Source organism: Schistocerca piceifrons, chromosome 3 (genome assembly GCF_021461385.2).
Source record: "Schistocerca piceifrons isolate TAMUIC-IGC-003096 chromosome 3, iqSchPice1.1, whole genome shotgun sequence".
Taxonomy (NCBI): Eukaryota; Metazoa; Arthropoda; class Insecta; order Orthoptera; family Acrididae; genus Schistocerca; species Schistocerca piceifrons.
In genome coordinates, this window is record NC_060140.1 from 145097272 (window position 1) to 145119952 (window position 22681).

Here is a 22681-nt window from a genome sequence, read left to right on the forward strand (position 1 = left end):
GAACCATACGCGACTGGAACAGGAAAGGGAGGTAATGACAGTGGCACGTAAAGTGTCCTCCGCCACACACCGTTGGGTGGCTTGCGGAGTATAAATGTAGATGTAGATGTAGAACAGCATTTGTTTTATACTCACTTTATCAGCCACATGTAACTGAAAATCTTCAGCAACAGGGAACTAGGGAACTTTGGAGCTCTTTTGGATGCAGTGATAGTGATTCAACTTTGGCAATAACAATAGACATAGTTAGTATGCCTCATCAGCGACTATGACCCACAGAAGAATGCAGGTTTCCTATGTATAAAATGAGTTAACTTGTGTCTAAGTTCATTGAGGCACACATACATACATACTTTGAACCTTTATAGTCCTAACTAAAATTAATGTATCAGGCATACTAGGCTTGAGATGACGAAATTATACAGACTGGCAGATGAGCAGCCAGAAGCCTCTAACATTTTTGACGACTAAGAGTGTGTGAAGTGTATGTGCAAAGTTCCCACTTCTCTTACACGAGTTGACTTACTTGGTGTACACAGCCGATCTTCTTCTCTGAATAGCCGGCTTCTGGAACCTCTACAAACTTCTTCTCCGAAGAATGATGCTAGTCACAGGAACTTCACACTTCTCACATAAACAATTGACTTCCTGTAAGTCACCCACATCGTCTCACATCAGAAACAATTAAGTTACATTTACAACAGAGTTGGCTTGATAACTACTACTCGATTATACAGGAATCATACACATGTCTTGCCTCTAGCAAATTCAAGTTAAAAGTTACTTAAAAGTCTTCTCAACTAAAACGTTCTTTTGTCACTAACAATAGTCACAGTTATAAAATAGCACAGAATAACACAGAAGTTCCTTGGTTCTGCCGTGTGCTTTCATTACAACTTCCATTGTGCGACCAATAAGTACTTGTTGGTGCTGTTCGACCGCCGTGTCTACCGTCTTTTCATGATAAACTTTGGATCTGCACACACAGACAGGTGACGCACAGTAGATAGAGTTCCTTCCCCCACTCACATCTAAAATTTCGTGTGTTCGAGACGGTGGAAGGTTGAGGGGTTCTAGAATTTACGTGGAAGTTCTCAAAACACTACAATCCTTACACTAGAAATGACATAATACCTTAATTCCCAGCTACAGCTATAGTGATCCAGAAGCTGGATGATTCTAAGGTTGTGATCGTGGTGCTGAAGTGACATATTTATGTAACAAGCATTTGGTCATCATGGAGTTACAGGCAGCTGTTGGTAGGTATATTTTTTGTTTTTATTTTTTTTAAAAGAGGTGGAGCCCCTAACACCCACACCGGCATGATGGCCAACACAAAAGGTCTACTGCCATCTCTGCATAAGGGTTAGTTCTCACTAAAGTGAGGTCTCACAGGGTTTGGGTACTGTGATGTTTGCGTACATTTGGTTAAGGTTAACCATTAATATGTGCTCATCTGGAGATAAATTGGGTCAAAAGTTGAATGAATGGTAGTGGTTTGAAGGGGACAGGGAAAAAAGTGCCAAGGCAAGAACCAAGGGAAAAAGCTTCTTCTTGGCTTGTAAGAGCAGAAATGGTTTTCTCGCTGCGTGCAACAGGTCATGCAAGGGTAGGCTTTGTTAGTAGTGGGTATCATGCAGGTCGATACATTTGATGTTGTGCAGTGGTGTTACTCAGTGGCTGTTGCTGGTTGTCAGTGTTGGCTTCTCAGTCAGCATCAGCAAACCTGTAGCAGTTAGGTTCACCATCATTTTGTGTCCGATAGGTCATGTATCCGATTCACAGCATAGGGTAGTGCTGGCAGTTTGTTTGCGAGTTAGTGTGCGAGCTTGTCAGTTTCCCTGCTGTAGCCTGTTGGTCAGCTTTAATAGCAGCTGGCATATCCAGTCAATGTTGCTGATTTGTAGGGGCTTGCTGAGGTTGTCGCTTGTGGGTGTATGTTAGCTCGCCATAGGTGGTTATGCCCTAGCTAGTAGCATCTTTGGCCACTTATGCTTCCATCTATGGTTGTGATCATAGTTTCCCAGAGGGAGGATGAAAGGATTGTTCGAGTGTCTCGAGTTCCTGTATAGTCATGTGATGTGTCTTTTGAATACCTTCTCGAGGGTTTCAAGGCAGTATTCATTGTGAAGATCCATGGTGCGTGTGTAGCATTGCTAATGATGCATAGCACTTTGTTCTGTATGATCTACAGGTATGTAGGAGCTGCTTATCTCCAAACGGGAGCTGCATACATAATCAGAGGTCTAATCAGTGTCGTGTATATGGACTTCAACACCCTCCTATTAGGGCAGTTCCCTTTTGAGCACTGGGTAGAATTGTTTGAGTCTCGCTTGTGCTCTGTTGGCAAAGTATTCAGTGTGGTCCCCCACATGTAAGTTCCCAGTCCAGCCAGACACTGAGATATCTGACTTAATCTCTGAAACGTATTGGGCATGCATGTAGTATTACCTGTAGACTGTGTTGATGTTTGTGAAGTAGCTTCGCTCTGTGTGTGATCAGAACTGCTTCGCACTTGTCGATGTTTACTTTAATATGCCATCATTCAAAACAAGGCTTGGCAGTTCTGAGAGCTGTCTGTACCTGTGAATTTATGTTCAATGGTTTCCAGTCATGCACAGGCATGGCTGTGTCATCCACGTACATGGCTAACATCATGTTTTGTGTTGCTGGAAAGTCATTAATGTAGAGGTTCATCAAGATGGGCCCAAGATGCTTCTCTGGGGTACTGCAGCTTGGATAATAGGATTGTATGAGACGTACAAGTCTGTTGGGGACACCAGCATCACTTAGTTTGCGTATAAGGCTGCTGTGCCAGAGACAGTCAAAAGCTTTTTTGATGTTCTGGATCACAGCCCCTGTGACTTTGTTCGTGTTTTACCTGTGTGTTGTATGTTTGACTACACAGAGGAGTAGTTGTGTTGTTGAGGGGGATGCCTAAAGCCAAACTGCTCCAGTCTTAGGGTGACATTGGTGATGCGGTGCCTAGTGATGCGTTTTATTATTACCTTCTCAACAATCTTGCTGAGCAAGCACAGCAGACTGATGGGTCAGTAATTTTGTGGGATGGAGTGATCTTTCTCTGGCTTTCTGAACATCAGGAGCTTGGCCATCTTCCAAAAGTCAGAGAAGTGTTGCTGTTCAAATATGGCATTCATTACGCGTGCAAGGTATTCTACAGCTCTATCTGTGAACTACTGGAAGACATGGTTTTGAATGCCACTGGGTCCAGGGGCTTTCATAACGTTGGTACACCTGATAGCTGATTTCATTGCAAGTGGGCTGAGCTACAAGTCATGTAACCTCCTGTTCCATTTCAAGTGTGAATAATCTATCTGAAGGAGCCAGATTCGGCATGAAAGATACTGCAAGTGTTGTGGCCATAAGCTCTGCCTTCTCCTTCGTGGAGTAAGCTAGGCCATCTGGTCCTTGTAGAGTGGGAATGTAATGTTTCTCCCTGGTGATGTGACTGGCTAGCTTCCACATGGCAGGACAAGAGTTTCTGGCCCCATTGCTCATTTCAAAATGTTTGTATTTTCTCTCGTAGTATATCCTGAAGTCTGTTGACATGCAGTGTGCAGAATGGGAACCTGGTACACTGCCAATATTTCCTGAGGTGGTTCCTCATTGAGCTAAGGCCCAGGATTTCCTGGGGCAGAGCTGTTGAGTGCTGTTGTATGTGAAATGGTATCAGTCAGTGTGCCTCGGATGCCAGTAGTAAGAGCCTCCCCCACCTCATCAATTTGTTGGATGTTGTTAATTTTGTGGGTGTCCGGACTATGACTATCAAACATTTCTTTGAAAAGGGTCCAATTCGCGAACTTGTAGTTCAGTATTCTGCGTGGTTCTGCATCTTGCAGTGTTGTTTCTGTGTTTAGTATTACAGGCATGTGGTCTGAGTCCAGATCATTTTCCAGGTTGAGTGTGCATGTGATGTCCTCGATGAGGGCTATGTCTGACATGTCTGGCCTGAGGACCTGTGCTAGCACATACATGGTGACATCTGGCCCAAATATAATGTAGTTTTGGCCTACTGCATGATTGTATAGTTTCTAGCTGTTGGAGGTATGTATTCATGAATTCCAGTCAGGGTGTTTCGTGTTTAGATCTCCAGCAGTGATAACCTGCGGTGCTATGTTGATAACTGTGCTGATATGCTGAGTTACTATGTTTTTAGGAGGGTTGTACAGTGATACCAGTGTGGTGTTGGCTCTGTTGAACTTAACCCTGACAGCCATAGCCTTTAGTCTCTCAAGTGCAGGGAGCTCGATGATCATGAGCTCCACGTCTTTGTGTAAAATGAAGGCTGTACCACCCCCCTTCCTGCCATCTGCACGGTCGGTACGATAAATGCAATAACATGAGATGTTTAGTTGTTTGTGAGGCGTAAGCACTGCTTTGTTGATTAGGATGATTCGGATACCCTTTTGCTCCACGAACACAACCATTTCGGTTCTTTTGTTTGCAATGCCGTTTGGCATTCCAAAACAGGATCTGAGTTTGTGTTGGTGACTGTGTTTCAGGGTTGGTGTGGCGTGTTATCCATGTATTGGTGTAAACAGTAGTCTGATAATAGTTTGTCTGCTAGTCCAGTTGAGCGAGCCCGACATGAACTGTGAGAAGAGTTGTGAGACACACCCCATAATCTTCATGACTACTTCGGTGGTCATGAGCCTGGGAAATAATGTCTCCATTATTATTCAGAGTGTTGAGTTAATTTTGGGAGTGTCAGCGTGTGGGTTATTGATTGTGTTGGCAGCCACTGGTACTTGTGTTGGCATTTGCTGTGGACTGGCTTGTGTGTCAGCTGTCTGAGTCATAGCTGGGACGCCTGTGTGGCTTCTGTGGTGAGTTGTTCGGGCTATCGTGTTGGTGTCCGAATTGTGTATGTGCCCATTGGTGTCCTGTTGTCTGTGTTCTTGTGGTGTGGTCATGTTCGCCTGCTCTGGTCATTTCTCTTCCTCCTCCTCCTCCTCCTCCTCACGTTGTGGCTGCCCCTTTGTAGGTGCATCTTCTGTGGTCTGTCTTGGGCTGAAGTCTGTGGTCTCAGGATATAGGGTGGGGGTGTTATTTGCATTTTGTGGTTTAGCTGATGTGGGTGTGGTGTTGGGTATTGTATGTCTTGGCTGTATGTCTGTTGCTGTGGATGTTTGTTGTGCATGACTCTGAGGTTCTTTTGACTGCCCTGCGCTGCTGGGGGTGCCAGCTGCCACTCCAGCAAAGGATATTCCACTCCTTACTGGGAATGGGGGCAGTTTCAGAACTGTGACGGCCATACCTTTTACATGTTTAGCTATTTTGCACTTCAGACCTCCTTGTATGCAATGCATCCCCTGTAGTTGGCCAGATGGGCTGCAACACAGTTGGCGCATTTGTGTGGTACTGTGTACGGGAGTTGGCAATGTTGAGTTGTGTGACCACCAGCACATTTGCGGCACCGGGGAGCGACACCACTTCGAATACCTGCATGTGCGAAGTGCTAGCAGTTGTGGCATTGTTTGGGGGGGAGGGGTTGTATATCTCTACATTTACAACCATGTGAAGAAATAAGTTAATCTTCAGCAGGTCATGTAATTTGGCCATGTCGGCCATCTCAACTATGTAGTTATGCGACAATATGACTGTGCCGAACTCAGTCATTCGATTTACACAAATGCATTCCCAGAGTTCTCGTGTACTGTCTCCATCAGGGTTCGAGAGTCCTCCCCCTTGATTATGTACTGCTGTGTCTTTTCCAAGACGGTCCTGTGCATCAAGCAATGATGGACACCATAGGTGCATTGTAGACATTTAGCAGTATGTGATTGTCAACTGGCTAATAGATCACCAAACTCTAATATGCCTTTATAATAATCTAATGGATTCCTGTAGTGAAAAAACTGCTGAGTGACAAGATGCACTGTTGAAGACAATCAAGCACGTTACCAAGGTTTTGTGATTTATCCATCGAACCCTTGCTAACCGAGCTGGAGTGAGCAGATAATGTAGACAGTATCGTTAAATACACAGCTAACAGCCTATTTGTTGTCTCAGAAGATAAAGGGCAAATCTGCATGTAAAAGCAACAACCTTTTTTATACAGTAGCTGCTCACAAGACAACTATTTTGGAACTGAAAGGTAAATTGTGTCTTAACTAGAAATCGTATCCACAAATTAGGACAACATCCTAATTGTAGGAATCAGAGCTAAAGGTGTTTAGGATTGTAGTTATACGAAAAAAGAAAATTTTACATCTCTGAGAAAAGTTACAAAATATGCATAAGCTAGCTTGAGATCGAAATGTGACTTATAAATTACCACTGTCAGCAGAGAGGCTATATCATATTACCATCTGTCTTGCCATTGTCAGATTCTCAGCAAGTGTGTCCACCCAGTGGTTGTACCACCAATATGCAAAAGCACACAGAAGATGCATGCAGGAAAGTGTACTTCTAAAATCAACAGAAGCATTTAGTACATCAGTAATACCTTTCTTTGATAATGCTGAGAATGTGTCCACCTGATATAACTATCAGATAGAGAGTTACATGCTATTGGTTATGGAAAAGTGCACAGAAGTGACAGAGTTCACTGGGGACCAAGACACAATCAAGGCTCAATTAAAGCCTTGGGAAACCAATACATGGCAAAGGTGCTAGCACGTTAAAGACACAGACTGTTTCGTTTACAAATTGTTCACCAGACATCTGCAAAAGAAAGGAACTACAATAGATGAATCCAAGTAGAGGCACAATCCATTCCAAAATGATACAGTTCATACCCTCTCTACGTGCATAAAACTGGGAAAATAGTATCAGACGGATGTGAATGTGGAGTCAGTACAGCATATCATATTGTACCACAATGTTCTCTAAACTGTTATGTTAGAAGCAACATCATTGTAGATGAGTATCTACTCTATGCATTAAGAAAGCTTGATTCCTAGAGAACTATAAATAACATTGCCAATCAAACATCCACAGGGTACTGCTAAGGTTCAGGGCACAAAGGACTACAAATAGCTAAAGCATCAATCACTTCTCAAGTTACCTCAGTCACATTCTTATTCAACATTAAATACAATTATTGGTACATAATACATTTAACAGTTGTTTCCATTTTCCTTTTATATCTTGTTTAATTATATTTGGAATTGAAATGCTGTTTATTGTTAGTGTATGTGTGCAATCAGCTAGTACACAAAAGCTGTGTGTATTTCATAATTTTCATTCTTACTATGTAATAAAAGTTAACATATTGGCTTGAGTTCTACTGAGTTCCACACCACCATGCGCATGATTTAAAAAACAGAAATACTAAACACATAGTATAGAGGATGTTGGGACTGAAGTTGTTCCAAGGCCAACACAGGACCTTTGGAAAAATAGACAGACATACTTCACATTTTGCAGATTGATTCTACTCCTACATTTGCCTCCTCCCTCCACAGCTTCCTAGATTTCTTTAACTTCCTGCTGCCACCCACTCCTTCTCCACACTAACACCATATTAGTTAAATAAATAGGCTTCTTGTGAACACTAGGCACACTTCTGGCACTCCATTCCCACATTCATCCCCTGCTGTCTCGTTCTCTCCAACCATGGATTAACATATCTTGCAAATTCACTTAATCTGTACCACTCAAGGCTATCAGTGAGCACAAGTTCAGCCGCACTGTTCAGAGAATGGTGCTTTTTCTCACACAGTCCTTGAAAAACACAAATTCAGAATATGAGCTACAATGTTTAGCTTCTTTTTTATGTGCACATAGTAAATAGTTGTTTTTGGGCAATTTGTTGTTCATAATAAGGTATCATAGTACTTTAAAATACTTGCAGTAGGTGACAAAGTTCTGTATCTGCATATTAGCAAAATTACACTGAGACACAATGAGTGGCCAGCGCTTATATTCAGAAAGCAAAATTCCAGTACTGGCAATATACACATTTCAATGTGAAGGCTCTTGAAACTATTAGTTCCTTCTACGGGGAGTAAAGAGAAGTAGGCTGGGAAAGGATTACAGAACTCAAGACCCAGTGTGAAGGAGACCCACCTAATGTGAAAACAAGGGAAAACAAAAAATGCCTACTTGTCTTTGTTTTGAAAGAAGACTATACTACTGCAAATTTTACCATCAGGAAAGATGCCTAGTCGCTAACTGCGCATACAACATGGGAAAAGGCAGATTGCTACTTACTGTAATTAACTGTGCTTGTCTGCAACTTGACATGTCTTCTTTACAGTATGCAGCAATCTGTCTTTTCCTATATTGTTCATATTCCCGCCTGGAGTTTCCATTGTCTGATTTTAACCGCACGTGCAGAAAGTTCAAGCCAACACAAACATTTGTTACACAGTTATTGCACTTTTTTATATGTATTAGAAGAGTGGAGCACTTTTATTGATCGTGTCATCCACAATTATCTTTGAAGTCCTACATTTTAAAACTGAGTGTTTGTTGTGATATCTGTTTCAGTTCTAATAAATTTCACAAGTCTGGGTAAATATACTAAATCTACTTTCAATGTCCCAAGCTAGCAGCCACAGTGAGAAAATTGATCTTTCTACATGATGACAGAGACATTTCCATTTTTCCTTCTATAATCTTGGGATGCATTACTTTTACTCTGTAATATATCCATTTTAATGACAACATTTCTAAGACCATTTTAACTGATTGTTGATTTCCAAGACAAGGACTGCAGCTTCACTAGCTACAACTGATTAATCCTGGACCAGACCAAACAACTGCAACTTCACTGGGCTCGGCAACAATAGTGAGAAATTAATTGCCAGCAGGCGTCAATTCATTGCAACCTAATCACCAGATGATGAGTACACCACTTTAGATTTGAATATGTCTCAACTGATCAAAAGGGGTTTTGTCATACACTGTTGCTTCAAGTCCTTAGGGAAGTATGGAACATTTATGAGGAGGCACCTTCATTTAGCAATGACAAAACAGTTAAATAATAAAATAAATCAAAAACAAGTTATGACAAGAAAAATTAAGAATATGATCCCATAGGATAATAATGTGGGCTAAAACCAAAGGATTAATCTTTGTTTTGTTTATTAAACTCACACACAAATTTATTTGTACAATGGCCTCACACATATGGTTATTGAACACAGTATAGATACAAGAAACCAAAATGTTTAATTTTGCAGTGCAAGCAGAGCATTCATAGGCAGTAACGAAACTGAACCTCAGTATTGGGCCGTGCAACAAATCACTTAAACTGGAGAGAAATCTTGAAGTTCAGCAAGTACATAAAAGTCATTATGCAGTGTCAAATTCACCATGGTTGAAATATTCAATGTCTACTAGCACTCAGAGTTTAAAATACGAGGGTAAGTCAATTATTACCTGCAAAGTAGTTATAAAATTTTACTGTAATCAAATAGGAAACTTACAAGAACATCATTTTTCAAAATAGTGTCCTTGCATTTCAATGCACTTGGTCCATTGTTGTACAAGCTTCCTGATGCCCTCATAAAAGAAGGTTCTCAGTTGAGCTGCGAGCCAGGAATGCACCACTTCTTTCACTGCTTCATCCGAGGCAAGGGCCCCTTAATGCCTGTTTGAGGGGACCTAACGGGTGATAGAAGGAACAAGATCGGGACGTCATGGAGGATGATTCAGTACTTCAGATTTTAGTTTCTGGAGCATTTCGGCAGTGTGGGTAGCAGTATGCGGACGGGCATTGTCGTGCAACAACACACCACATTTTGACAGCAATCCTCAGCGTTTGCTTCGAATTGCAGGCTTTAGCCTGGTAGTAAGCATCTCACTGTAACGTACACTGCTTATTGTTGTGCCCCTTTCCCCATAATGTTCCAGTTCTGGACCTTGTGCATCCCAAAAAAACCGTAAGCATCAGTTTTCCTGTGGATGGTTGGGTCTTCAACATTTTCTTACATGGCGAATTTGGATGTTTCCATTCCATACTCTGTCATTTACTCTCTGGCTCATAATGATGGATCCATGTTTTGTCATCAGTAATGATCCTGTCTAAGAAGTTATCGCCTTTGTTACCATAGCGATTTAAATGTTTTTTGCTGATGTCCAAGCATGTTTGTTTATGCAACTGTGTGAACTGTTTTGGGACCCATCTTGCACAAACTTTATGAAACCCAAGTCTATTGTGGATAATTTCGTAGGCAGAACTGTGACTAATTTGCAGGTGATGTACCACTTCATCAATAGTTAATCATCTGTCTAAGAGAATCATTTCACGTGAACACTCAATGGTTTCTTCATTTGTGGCGGTAAACAGTCGTCCAGCCCCTACATCGTGCATAACACTTGTGCGACCATTTCGGAATTTTTCAATGCATTCGTAGACACTCTGTTGTGGCAAAACAATGTTCCCATACTGTACCAAAAGTGTTTGATGTATTTTGGCCTCTGATACGCCTTCTGGCCACAAAAAACGGATCACTGATTGTTGCTCTTCGTTGGTGCAAATAGACAGCAGAGCCGCCATGATTAACAGCATGGCAGCGATAATGAAACTAACCTAGCAACTTGAAAATTGCGAAGATATAACAACAAATAAACAAAGCAAGTGTCATCAATGTAAAATGACAGTACTAGCATAATAAACAAAAATATAACTAAATTGCAGATAATAATTGACTTATCCTTGCATTTCTAAGTCCTAAACTGGTATATACTGAAATATTTCTAAGTCATGAACTGCTTCACATCAAAATATTTCTAAGTTCTGAATAATACTTAAGCCCAAGCAGCTCTCTGTCTGCACAAACCTTACCAAAACCAGCCTCATTGAGCAAGAGGTGAATACAAAAAAGACCCTGTATTCAGTTCTGCCTGCCAATTCAAAAACTTAGTCATGTGGCCCACTGCCTTACTCAGTACACCAACTTACAATTGGACTCACGAGATTAGGCATATTACAAGATTTATACATTTTAAACATAAGCAACACAGACTCTTAGTTGATTAGCAACCTCAAATCACTTTATTAAATTTCAAACAGAGCAAAATAACTGGCTTTATTCTATTTTGTACACCACAAGGGAACTGCAGAAAAATTAGTCAGCCTGACGACTTCATTCATGTTGGCACTGCAGCCATATGTTAGTCAAAGACAATCTTACATATATTAATTTACTAAACTCCATTAAGTAAACATATGGACTGACGGGAAATTAGTGCACCTTCCTAATGCTGCCAATAATCATTTGTGTACATAGCAAGAAATGTTGTTTTACCACCCTTACTCAGATTATTCATACAAAATTTATAACTATTTGTTTGACAATAACACAGGTCAGCAAAAAAATTTTTCTCAGCTGCTTGAGATATTTTTAATCAATTTTTTGTTGTAGAATGCGCTGATTTCAGAAGTGATGTCCATTTTTTCCCGTCACATTAGGTTTTTTGCAAATTCAAACACAAAAAATTGGTAAAAGCACTCATTTATTCAAAATTATCAAACATAATGTTTTTTTACAACCAATGAAACATTATTTTGAGACATATAGTAACAATATTATACTTATTCATGTTTTTTATGAAACCTTTTCTTCTTTTCCTTGCTACTTCGCCTAGTCCTTTTCCAATTTCCACCTTTAATTTCTCGCTTAGGCATCCAACAGAAGTCAGCAAGCATAGTGACATCCCATCTTCCTTGGTACTGTCTCTTGATATCACAGACACCCTGGTGAAACTGCTCCTCCTGTTCTTCACTGTAAGCTCCCAGGTTTTCAGGAAAACTGTCTATATGGGAATGTAAAAAATGGACCTTCAAGCTCATCTTGCAGCCTCGAGCTTCGTAAGCTGCTAGCATCTGCTGAACAATGGTTTTGTAGTCAGGATCCTTAGTATTTCCCAAAAACTTTTTCACTACATCCTTAAATGATACCCAAGCTTCTTTTTCCTTCTCATTCATATTTTCCACAAAGAGGGAGTCAGTTAAATATTTTCTTATGTCGGGGCCAGTGAAAACTCCCTCTTTCAACTTTGCTTCTGACAGCTTCAAGAATTTTGTACATAGATATTTAAAACAGTCCCCATCCTTTTGCAGTGAATTTACAAATTTTTCATCAACCTCAATTTGATATGGAGAGAGGGCAACAAAACCTTTTCTTGTGGTACCAAGGTAATATTGATAACATTTTTTTCTCCAGGTTTTAAAGTTTCTCGGGGTGGCCAATCGCTTTTAGTCCAGTGATTTTCTCTGGCTCTAACATTCAACAAGCATAATAAGCATGGGTATTTAGTATAGCCTGACTGCTGACCCAAAAGCATCGTGAGTATTCTGTAGTCCCCACAAACCATCCACTGATGGTCCTGATATTTGATTTTTTCCAGGATAATGGCCAAATCGTTATAGTTTTCGTCCATATGCACAGAATGTCCCATTGGAAGAGATGCAAATTTATTTCCATTGTGCAATAATACTACTTTAAGATGAGTTTTGGATGAAACAATAAATAGGTGCCATTCAGATGAGTCATACTGCATATCAAAGCAATGCATGAATCCTTCCACATCACTGCAAAAAACTAAATTTCCTTCTTTTGAGGAAAACTGGGTAAATTCTTTTTCTCGGTGTCTGTATCATGAAAATAAGGTGCCATATGATAAAAGGTTTTTATTTTTTAATCTGGAACCTAACAGTTTGGCTGCATCTTTTGAAAGGCCTAAATCTCTTACTAGATCACTTCGAGAAAATAGTTGAGCTCTTTCATCTTCGTCTGAAGAAAAATCTGAGCTTGATTCACCCTGAGGAGGTAATGTAACTTCGTCCTCCAACTCACTCAGGTATTCATCCAAACTGGAAGGTGGCTGTGGGATAGGTATTTCAGAGCTATGGGGCACTGGACGTATAGCTGAGTCAAGGTTAGGATAACTTATGCTTCTTTTGTTTTTTGAATTGAATCCCTTTATGTCAACTGAACAGAAATAGCAATCAGTGGTATGATTTTTCTGCTCACGCCATATCATAGGAATTCCAAATCTAAATGCATTTTTCTTACCCTTAAACCATAAACGAAGATCTTCACATCTTCTACACATCTTATGCGGGGCCCATGGTTTATCTTGATCACCAAGTTTTGATTTAAAGTAAGCAAAATAAACTTTCCTCATAAAATCACTTATGTTTCTCTGTTGGCTTTCAATAGTGTATTCACCACAAATATAACAAAAGCTGTTTGGAGAAATAACACAACCTCTTGTAGCCATGACTAGACAGAAACAACAGCACTGCTCCCTTCAATAGCAATATATCTACCGAGAGTTTCTCTTCATTTCATGCAAGATACATATTGTCATTTGACTTGCCACATGATAAAACTGAACAACAAGATTGTTTGCATTTGCTTCTGGTGCCCAGGAGTTCACGGTAAAAAAACCTACAAGTGGTAACAAAGAATATTTAACATTGTAAATTTTTTTAATTTCAAAAAGATTTTTTATTTCTTCCATCTTTTAGATAATACAGCCTATGTTAAAATGCTACCAAACATTTAAACAAGTTAAGTCTTTTATTCATTTCTTTTTTTCAGGCCAGAAAATGGTGGCATAAACTGTCAAGGAAATGACAGGAGATTCAAAACTTGCAGAGCTGTCCAATGTGCCAATGTACAGCGTACTACTATTAGAGACTTTGCTTCTCAAATATGTCAACGAGCAAAGGAAATCGACAATGAATTACTTGGAACAGGATTCCAGAGAATGAGCTCCGATCGTTAGTGTTATAGATTTATTACCATATTAAGATTATTATATATCATACTTCAGACTGTTTTCAAAATAAAAAAGAATGATTTGCCATCAAAGAACATTCAGTGACGTGTGTGTGTGTGTGTGTGTGTGTGTGTGTGTGTGTGTGTGTGTGTGTGTTTGAGAGAGAGAGAGAGAGAGAGAGAGAGAGAGAGAGAGAGAGAGAGAGAGAGAGAGAGGGAGAGAGAGAGAGAGAGAGAGAGAGAAGGAACTTTGACAATTTATGTTGCCAATAGGAAAAACAGAAAAAAAAAATGTTGGGATGGGGGTGAGTAAGCAATGTCAAAAATAGGAAGCAAACTGGAGAGAACCTATGAAATTGATTGGAAAGTTTTAAGAATGGCTCCACTACTGCTTAGTGGTTTGGAGGGCAAGTACACAGAGGGTGGGGAGTGAGTCATTGCCTTGCCCTTGAACGCCATCTGACAGGAAACTACATTTCCTTTACTCAATTCATTGTGGCAGCTGGTTGAATGCAGGTCTGTTAGGGCTTGTTGCCGGATTCTGTCTGCGTGAAAATGGATGTAAAAACGAAGCAACGAGTTTGTGTGAAATTTTGTTTTAAAACTGGGAAATCGGCTTCTGAGACTTACGAACTATTAAAAACAGCTTTCGGGGATAATTGTATGAGCCAGTTAAATGTTTCTGTCTGGTTCAACAGATTTAAAAATGGCCATGAATCATTTGAAGATGAACCATGGTCCAGCCAACCTTCCACCTCAAAAATGAATGAAAATGTTGTGAAAGTTTGTGACTTAGTGCGCTCTGATCTTAGACTTACAATTAAGGAGATGACTGATGAACTTAATTTAAGTTTCTATGCAGTTCAGTCAATTTTAACTGAAGATCTGAATATGCGTCGAGTGTCCGCAAAATTCATTCCAAAAGTGTTGTCAAGTGACCAGAGACAATAGCGACTTGTGCCAAGAACTGATTAATCAAACTAAAAATGACCCAGATTTGTTAAATAGGGTAATTACAGGTGACGAATCATGGGTAAATTGATATGATCCTGAAACCAAAGTTCGCAGTTCTTTGCAGTGGAAGACTCCAGGTCACCACGGACGAAAAAAGCATGGCAAAGTCGGCTAAAGATGAAGACAATGTTGGTGACTATTTTCGATTCTACCAGTATTGTGCATGATGAATTTACCCGTGGAGGACAGACAATTACTACAAATGTGTCCTTGAGCGGTTGCACGAAAAGGTGCGGAAGAAAAGGCCTGCATTCTGGAAAGAAAGGAGCTGGGTGCTACATCATGACAATGCTCCGGCTCATTGTGCCTTCTCCATTGTTGGATTTTTGACCAAATTCAAAATTTCTGTGCTTCCACAACCACCATATCCCCCTGATTTGGCCCCTGTGGACTTCTACCTGTTTCCTAAACTGAAATTTTCACTGAAGGGGAAGCAATTTGACTCAATTGAAGATATCCAGGCAAATACGGAGAGCGTCCTTAACACACTTCAGGAAAAAAATTTCCAGGAATATTTCCAAAAGTGGAAACACCATTGGAGTCAGTGTGTTCAGTCAGAAGGGGATTATTTTGAAGGAATGCATCACAGTAGCATGTAAGTAGCACCATTGTACAATTACAAGCCCAGTCTTAAAACTTTCTAATCACACTTCGTATACAGTTTACTATTAGTTATTCTTAACTGTATTGTATAAATAATGAACTAATGCAGTTATTAAGATTCTGGATTCATAATTTATATTGCCTTAATTACTAACAGAAGTGAACTAAAAGCAAATTTACGATATGAAAGACATAAAATCAAAATGTCTCAAATATCAGTAGTAGGTGGAAATAGCATTTATATAAATGAACAGAATAACATTCTTGTGGGAAAGGAATTCTAATTACTTTGGTACCTCACCTACCTTATTACTACCTCTAAACCTGTGAATTAATGTTTGGATTCCACGAATTTCCTCTTACCGATTCTTCCATGGAAATCAGTCATCTGTGTTTCTATCTGATTTTGTTATGAACATGTTTATTTCCAGCTTTCTGCCATCAATTTCTAAAGGAACTGCACTATTTTTCTCTTCATTGATGTTCAGTTCCCTACCACTATCATCAGAAAAAAAAGGACCTTACTTTTTTGCTCTGTCTGTTATGTCTCAGATGTTTTGACATATCTTCTATGACATACCATTTGTTTGGAATGGTTTTTCTCTGTCTTCTCTTACATTTTCTCCTACACACATGATAACTATGCCACCTGCACTTTCTCCTTTTCTGGTACATATCTGTGATACCAAGTGTGTTTTTTATGAGCTCGCTCTGTTTTCCCTTATTTCTACTAACTTATTGCTCCACTCCTCTACTAAAAAAACATGATTATGCATAGTTATTAAATAATCATTTTTTATGAAAGCATGTTAATATTTTGTGACAATGCCTCACTTCACACAACATTTAATTCCCTTCACTGCTTTTTTGTTTTACTCTCATTGGTCATGCAAATGGACCACTCTTTTGACAGTTAAATAATAGCCATTTCCTTGCAAATTGAAACTGTTTGCCAGACTAGGACCCAAACTCAGAACTTCTGCCCATCTGCTTTGTGGATGGGGTGCAAGTTGCGCTTGGACAGCTCAGTGGGTAGATCATTTGTCCATGGAAGGCAAAAGTTTCGAACTTGAGTCCTGATCCAGCACACAGTTTTAATCCACAGATCAGTGCACACTTAGCCACTTTGCTAGAGTCAAAATTTTTACTGAAAATAACAGTCATAACTCATTTCTGAAAAAATACATGAATTCAAACTTCAGCCCCACTTATTAGTTCCAGGTGACTTTGATTCCCCTTTTCACTACCCTTCTCTGTTTATCTCACATGTACAAAGGAAAATTTGACACTTTGAGAGAGAGAGAGAGAGAGAGAGAGAGAGAGAGAGAGAGAGAAAATCATGTTATAAACCAATGTTGCTGTTGTGATATTGGAAAACTGGCTTATAATCTAACAACTAGATCACACAAAATAAAAATTTCTGTTCTACAAAGGAACAAAAGAAGTGTGTTTCAGTGTAATTATTGCATTATTCCATAATGTACCAACATTTGTAACAACTGAAACGAATAAATAAAACTACTGATAACTGTTCTCTGCACATTTAACAGCTGAAGAAGCTTGTACTGTTTGGTGTTATAAGAGGAATGGTGGTTCAAAAAGCAGGGGCTGGACATTTCCTGATGGCACAATCTGCCATAGCTGGCGCTCACGTTACAGTAAATCTACGTACTGTATAAGTGGGCGATGTGAGGTAAAGTTATTACTGAATACCTGTTAGAATCACTGTATCACAGAAAAAAATAGATTTTCAAGACCTTCATCTATTAAAATATTTCCTTGATTATTTTACATAATAATACTTTGTGCATTGCATTAGAATTATTAATAGTTTTTAAATTTACATTTTAGGAGTTTATCTGTGACCGTTTTGATACTGCAATATTCAGCAACGGCCCAGAAATATGTGCATCCAGTGGAAATCGCGTTCATACTCGAGATACACCTACACTTCCTCACTATAAAGCCAACAGAAGAAAGACTGAAGATTTGATTTTTGATAGAAGCATCCTGTGGGTGGCGGCAAGTGGTTGCCACTCAAATTGTGTTGCTCCTGGAACTGGTCTTCGCCTTGTGGCAGCCAAGGATAATCACTGTCTACAGGACACTGAATGCATGAAGACTAGTATTCAGCTCTGTCAACCAGATGAACTGGTAATTAAGATTTAAACACCTTAGAAGTGTAGCAAAAACAGAGACAAAATATGTTTGTTGCTCATTGAATGCAAATTTTGAAATTTAGAACTTTAAAATGTGAAAAAACTTGTATCTCATTGATTTCTATGGTTAAATATGTAATCTGATACCAGTCAAATGTCCTCCTCGACAGCTGCGGCAAACTCTTGTTCTTTAGGCAAAAGTTTCCATGATGGTGGATATAAATCGGGTCTTGAAGCAGGTGGCAGTGTTGAAATACGGCAATGTTATGACAAGTGTAATACTCATCATCTTCTGAAAAAGTGTTGAGCTATTCTGGATGCCTTTACATACTACATATACTACAGAGTGGTGGTGGTCGACCCCCCCCCCCCCCCCCCCCCCCCCGCGCTCCCACCTCGCCCCATCTGGCATTTGTAACTCTGAATGCGCATCCTTGATCAACCTTATATAAGATCCGCTGCTGGGCACACACTCAGCACATACTCTGGTGTCCAAAGTTAAACTGGAAATTTTGCAAGGTTGTTTTTATTTTGTCACAAAACAGTATAAACAGGTGATGGTGGTAAAGTAGAAATAATGTAAAGAACTCAGAATGTAAACAACTGGAATATTCATAATGGTAGACAAAAATTTTCTTAGTTTTTTTTTCCAACTTAACAGGTTTGCACAAACATTCTGACAACTAGTTAATAAGCTCAGTATGGGGTGTGACCACCTCTGGCAGCAATACAGGCCTGACGAGGAATGCTATAGATGGTGTCATCAGTCTCATGTTGAGGCAGTAACACCAATTCTTCCTGCAGAGCTGCTTGCAGTCTTGGAGAGTGGTTGGTGGATGCTGATGTGGTGTTTGCCATCTCTCTAGTGCATTCCAGACACCTTCTATGGGGTTCAAATTGGGAGAGCGAGCAGGCTATGACATGTGTACAATATCTTCTGTTTCTAAGAAAGTATCAACCACCCATGCCCTGTAAGATTGAGCATTATCATCCATCAGTACAAAGTCTGGGCCCACAGCACCTTGCAACAATCGCAAATGAGGTGCCAAGATTTCGTCATGACACCTGACAACAGTTAAGCCTTGCCGATTCACCAGTACAATTTCACGAAGAGGGATTCAAGTGGTAAACATAATCTCTGCAAACACCATTATGGATCCTCCTCAAAATCAGTCTCTTTCCATGATGTTTAGGTCCTAAAATCGTGTTCCACATTCCCTACAGATGTGAATCCATTGAGAATCACTCTTCAGACTAAATTGGGATTTATGTGTGAAAACAACATTGGCTCACTGTTCGACCATCTAGGCGGCATGTTGACGACTCCACTCTAGACTTTCCCTTCCGTGAAGATGCATAAGAGGTTAACATAAAGCAGGTCTCCTACAATAAAGGCCAGTCTACCGAAGTCTTCTGCACACCTTTTGTCTCAGTGCAATACGTAAATTGGATGCTGCGAGCTCACATGCCAGTCTTCTTGCAGTACTAAAGCAGTACTGTTCTTCCCTTACAGCCAAATATCGATCCTCTCTTTTGGCGTCACATTTGGGCAGCCCTGCCCTGGTCTTCAGTATACAGTTTTGGTCTCTGTAATCTGTCGCCACATCCAAGAAACAGTGGAATGATTCATATTAAGCCACTGATCCACATCAGTTTGCGGCTGTCCTGCTTTCTCTCTTTCTATGGCCCTCCATCGCAGAAGGTCTGGTAGGCATTTTCTCTGTGACATACTGCATTGTCTGTGACTGTGTGCACAGCAACTGTGGATGTGGGGCTATCCAGCAAACACTACCTTGTTTCATAGGTGTCCTGATGTCATCGTTGGCCTGGTTGTCCACTGACTGAAACACCATCTTCTATGCAGAACACGATCATATGGACATCTGGTTGACAGTTTGTATGATTATATCGTGAATTAGACACAGAACGGGGAAACAGCAGTTTGTTGCTTTAATTGTGGACACCCGGCTAGTTACAACACAGGTTTCCACAACAAACTTAGCAGATAACCTTCATTCCTGTTGACAAGATTATGAGTATGACACTCACTGAAATTTCGCAGTATAGCAACGCTGCTGCCCAGTTGGAGACCTGAAACCTTTTCATCAGTAGTGTACATGGGGAACATCCACATTCACTCAAAGTTTCCATACTTCTCCTGCAAGATTAGGGTTCTATTTTAGAAATTTCACCTGAGTCATTGTTATTAACAGCAGGAACTGGTTGTGTTGTGGGATTTCAGAAACATCTTGATTAGACAGTATCAGATAACGATATTTTCCTCACAAATGCATCTTGCCATAACAGAAATCACTGTCCACATCTGTCACTCTCTGTGCGACAAGGTTGCACCATGCTGTTGAAACCAAACGCCTTGATCACTCATATCCAAACAAAGCTATAAAATAAATATTTTATTATAGATGTAACAACTCCAGCGTCTCTCACTGGATTTCTGACATCATCTTCAAAGAATTATTGTCTAAACATTCTTTAAATCCAACTTCCAGTTACACACCTTAGAGTGAATCTAGATGCAATACCTGGTCAAAAATTCTTGAGGGTTTTCTGTGTCCTAACACTGAGCTTACTAATGATATGATTTAAAACAAAATATGCCTAACCATAATGATGGTTCTCTTCATGAAATTATTGTGCAATCTTAATCTCTCAACCATCCAAGTGGTCCTAAGTACTTTAAATGATGGGTTGCTTGCACTAGTTGGTTTTTATAGGTACCAAGAAGAAAATCTCTCAGAAATTAGTCAGCCTCTGAGAATGATCTTGAGATTGTTCTGACTGTCAAAGGACCCAGTTTCTCCAGATCCGGAGAAATATTAATTCATAACTGTGGATCCCTGCCACAAGAAGCACAGGAATATTACAAGGATTTAAACTACACCAGGAAGCATATAGTATTTAAATTTCTTTATCAGTGTGCATAGCTCTATTACTTGCACTTTTGACAACCAGAAATCTCTTACATTGCCTCTGTACAACACCCCTCATTTTTGAAACAAGTTTCCATTGTGACAATATCCTGTTCTGTTCATTACTCCATGTTCACTAGTCAAAAAGTAAGATGCTGATGATAGTCCATATTTCAGCGCTGTCAGCCTAACTGACAAAAATGGAATGCAATTCAAAAACTGAAAATAATAACTAAATGATATTAATGTATTAGATCTGGAAATGTAAGATGTTAAAAATGATGAAAAGGACAGTCAGTAAGTTATGGATAATGAAATGAAGATTAGGATTTAACGTATTGTTTACAATAAGATCCTTTGCTAGGAGGAAGGATTCAAACTGGCTGACTGATGGGAGACATGGTCACAGCTATTGTGAGGCATAGAAAGAGTTTGCAGCATAAACTCTCCATTCATTATTCTGACATAAGTCGTACAGTGAGTGCGCTGAAGTAAAGATAACTTAGCGCACAGGACAAGTTTTTCACTGGGGCAGCCACAAGTCAATAAACTGTAAAGAAGAGAATAGACTGACAAGCTACGCAATGACTGACCATGATGTTGCTGATTTTGGTAGAATGATCAAAATATTCTCTTGGTGGTATGGAGAAAATACACTCCTGGAAATGGAAAAAAGAACACATTGACACCGGTGTGTCAGACCCACCATACTTGCTCCGGACACTGCGAGAGGGCTGTACAAGCAATGATCACACGCACGGCACAGCGGACACACCAGGAACCGCGGTGTTGGCCGTCGAATGGCGCTAGCTGCGCAGCATTTGTGCACCGCCGCTGTCAGTGTCAGCCAGTTTGCCGTGGCATACGGAGCTCCATCGCAGTCTTTAACACTGGTAGCATGCCGCGACAGCGTGGACGTGAACCGTATGTGCAGTTGACGAACTTTGAGCGAGGGCGTATAGTGGGCATGCGGGAGGCCGGGTGGACGTACCGCCGAATTGCTCAACACGTGGGGCGTGAGGTCTCCACAGTACATCGATGTTGTCGCCAGTGGTCAGCGGAAGGTGCACGTGCCCGTCGACCTGGGACCGGACCGCAGCGACGCACGGATGCACGCCAAGACCGTAGGATCCTACGCAGTGCCGTAGGGGACCGCACCGCCACTTCCCAGCAAATTAGGGACACTGTTGCTCCTGGGGTATCGGCGAGGACCATTCGCAACCGTCTCCATGAAGCTGGGCTACGGTCCCGCACACCGTTAGGCCGTCTTCCGCTCACGCCCCAACATCGTGCAGCCCGCCTCCAGTGGTGTCGCGACAGGCGTGAATGGAGGGACGAATGGAGACGTGTCATCTTCAGCGATGAGAGTCGCTTCTGCCTTGGTGCCAATGATGGTCGTATGCGTGTTTGGCGCCGTGCAGGTGAGCGCCACAATCAGGACTGCATACGACCGAGGCACACAGGGCCAACACCTGGCATCGGGAACTTGCTGTTCCAACAGGACAATGCACGTCCGCATGTATCCCGTGCCACTCAACGTGCTGTAGAAGGTGTAAGTCAACTGCCCTGGCCAGCAAGATCTCCGGATCTGTCCCCCATTGAGCATGTTTGGGACTGGATGAAGCGTCGTCTCACGCGGTCTGCACGTCCAGCACAAACGCTGGTCCAACTGAGGCGCCAGGTGGAAATGGCATGGCAAGCCGTTCCACAGGACTACATCCAGCATCTCTACGATCGTCTCCATGGGAGAATAGCAGCCTGCATTGCTGCGAAAGGTGGATATACACTGTACTAGTGCCGACATTGTGCATGCTCTGTTGCCTGTGTCTATGTGCCTGTGGTTCTGTCAGTGTGATCATGTGATGTATCTGACCCCAGGAGTGTGTCAATAAAGTTTCCCCTTCCTGGGACAATGAATTCACGGTGTTCTTATTTCAATTTCCAGGAGTGTAGTTAATACGATTTATATTATTTACATATATCCTTTTTAAATCATTGGTCAGATGGAGAAGAGAGTTGAAGATTCACAGACCAAGAAGAATTTTGTGAAAAGAGACACAGTTTTTTTATGATTTGCTATGGGAATCAGGCTTTCAGGAGTTGTCTTAGATGGCATGGGAAATCTACTTGTCAGTCAGGGTCCTAAAAATGAAGGCAGTGCTGAGACTGCCAGAGTTGTATAGAGGGGACTATTTCTTACAGACACAATGGCATCTGAAAAAGACAAAGTATTTCTTTGCTGGCAGCTTTAATATGTATTGAAATATGAACA

At 40.8% G+C, this 22681-nt stretch overlaps 1 protein-coding gene across 1 annotated transcript in view; it reads left to right on the forward strand.

The window, feature by feature from the left end:
- Window positions 1–22681, forward strand: part of LOC124789518 (A disintegrin and metalloproteinase with thrombospondin motifs adt-1-like) — a 148198-nt gene that overhangs the window by 74516 nt on the left and 51001 nt on the right. The window contains exons 10-12 of the mRNA XM_047256907.1: window positions 13524–13705; window positions 16871–17013; window positions 17172–17474. Of these exons, the coding sequence (XP_047112863.1) occupies window positions 13524–13705; window positions 16871–17013; window positions 17172–17474 (628 nt within the window). The remainder of the gene's footprint in view (window positions 1–13523; window positions 13706–16870; window positions 17014–17171; window positions 17475–22681) is intronic.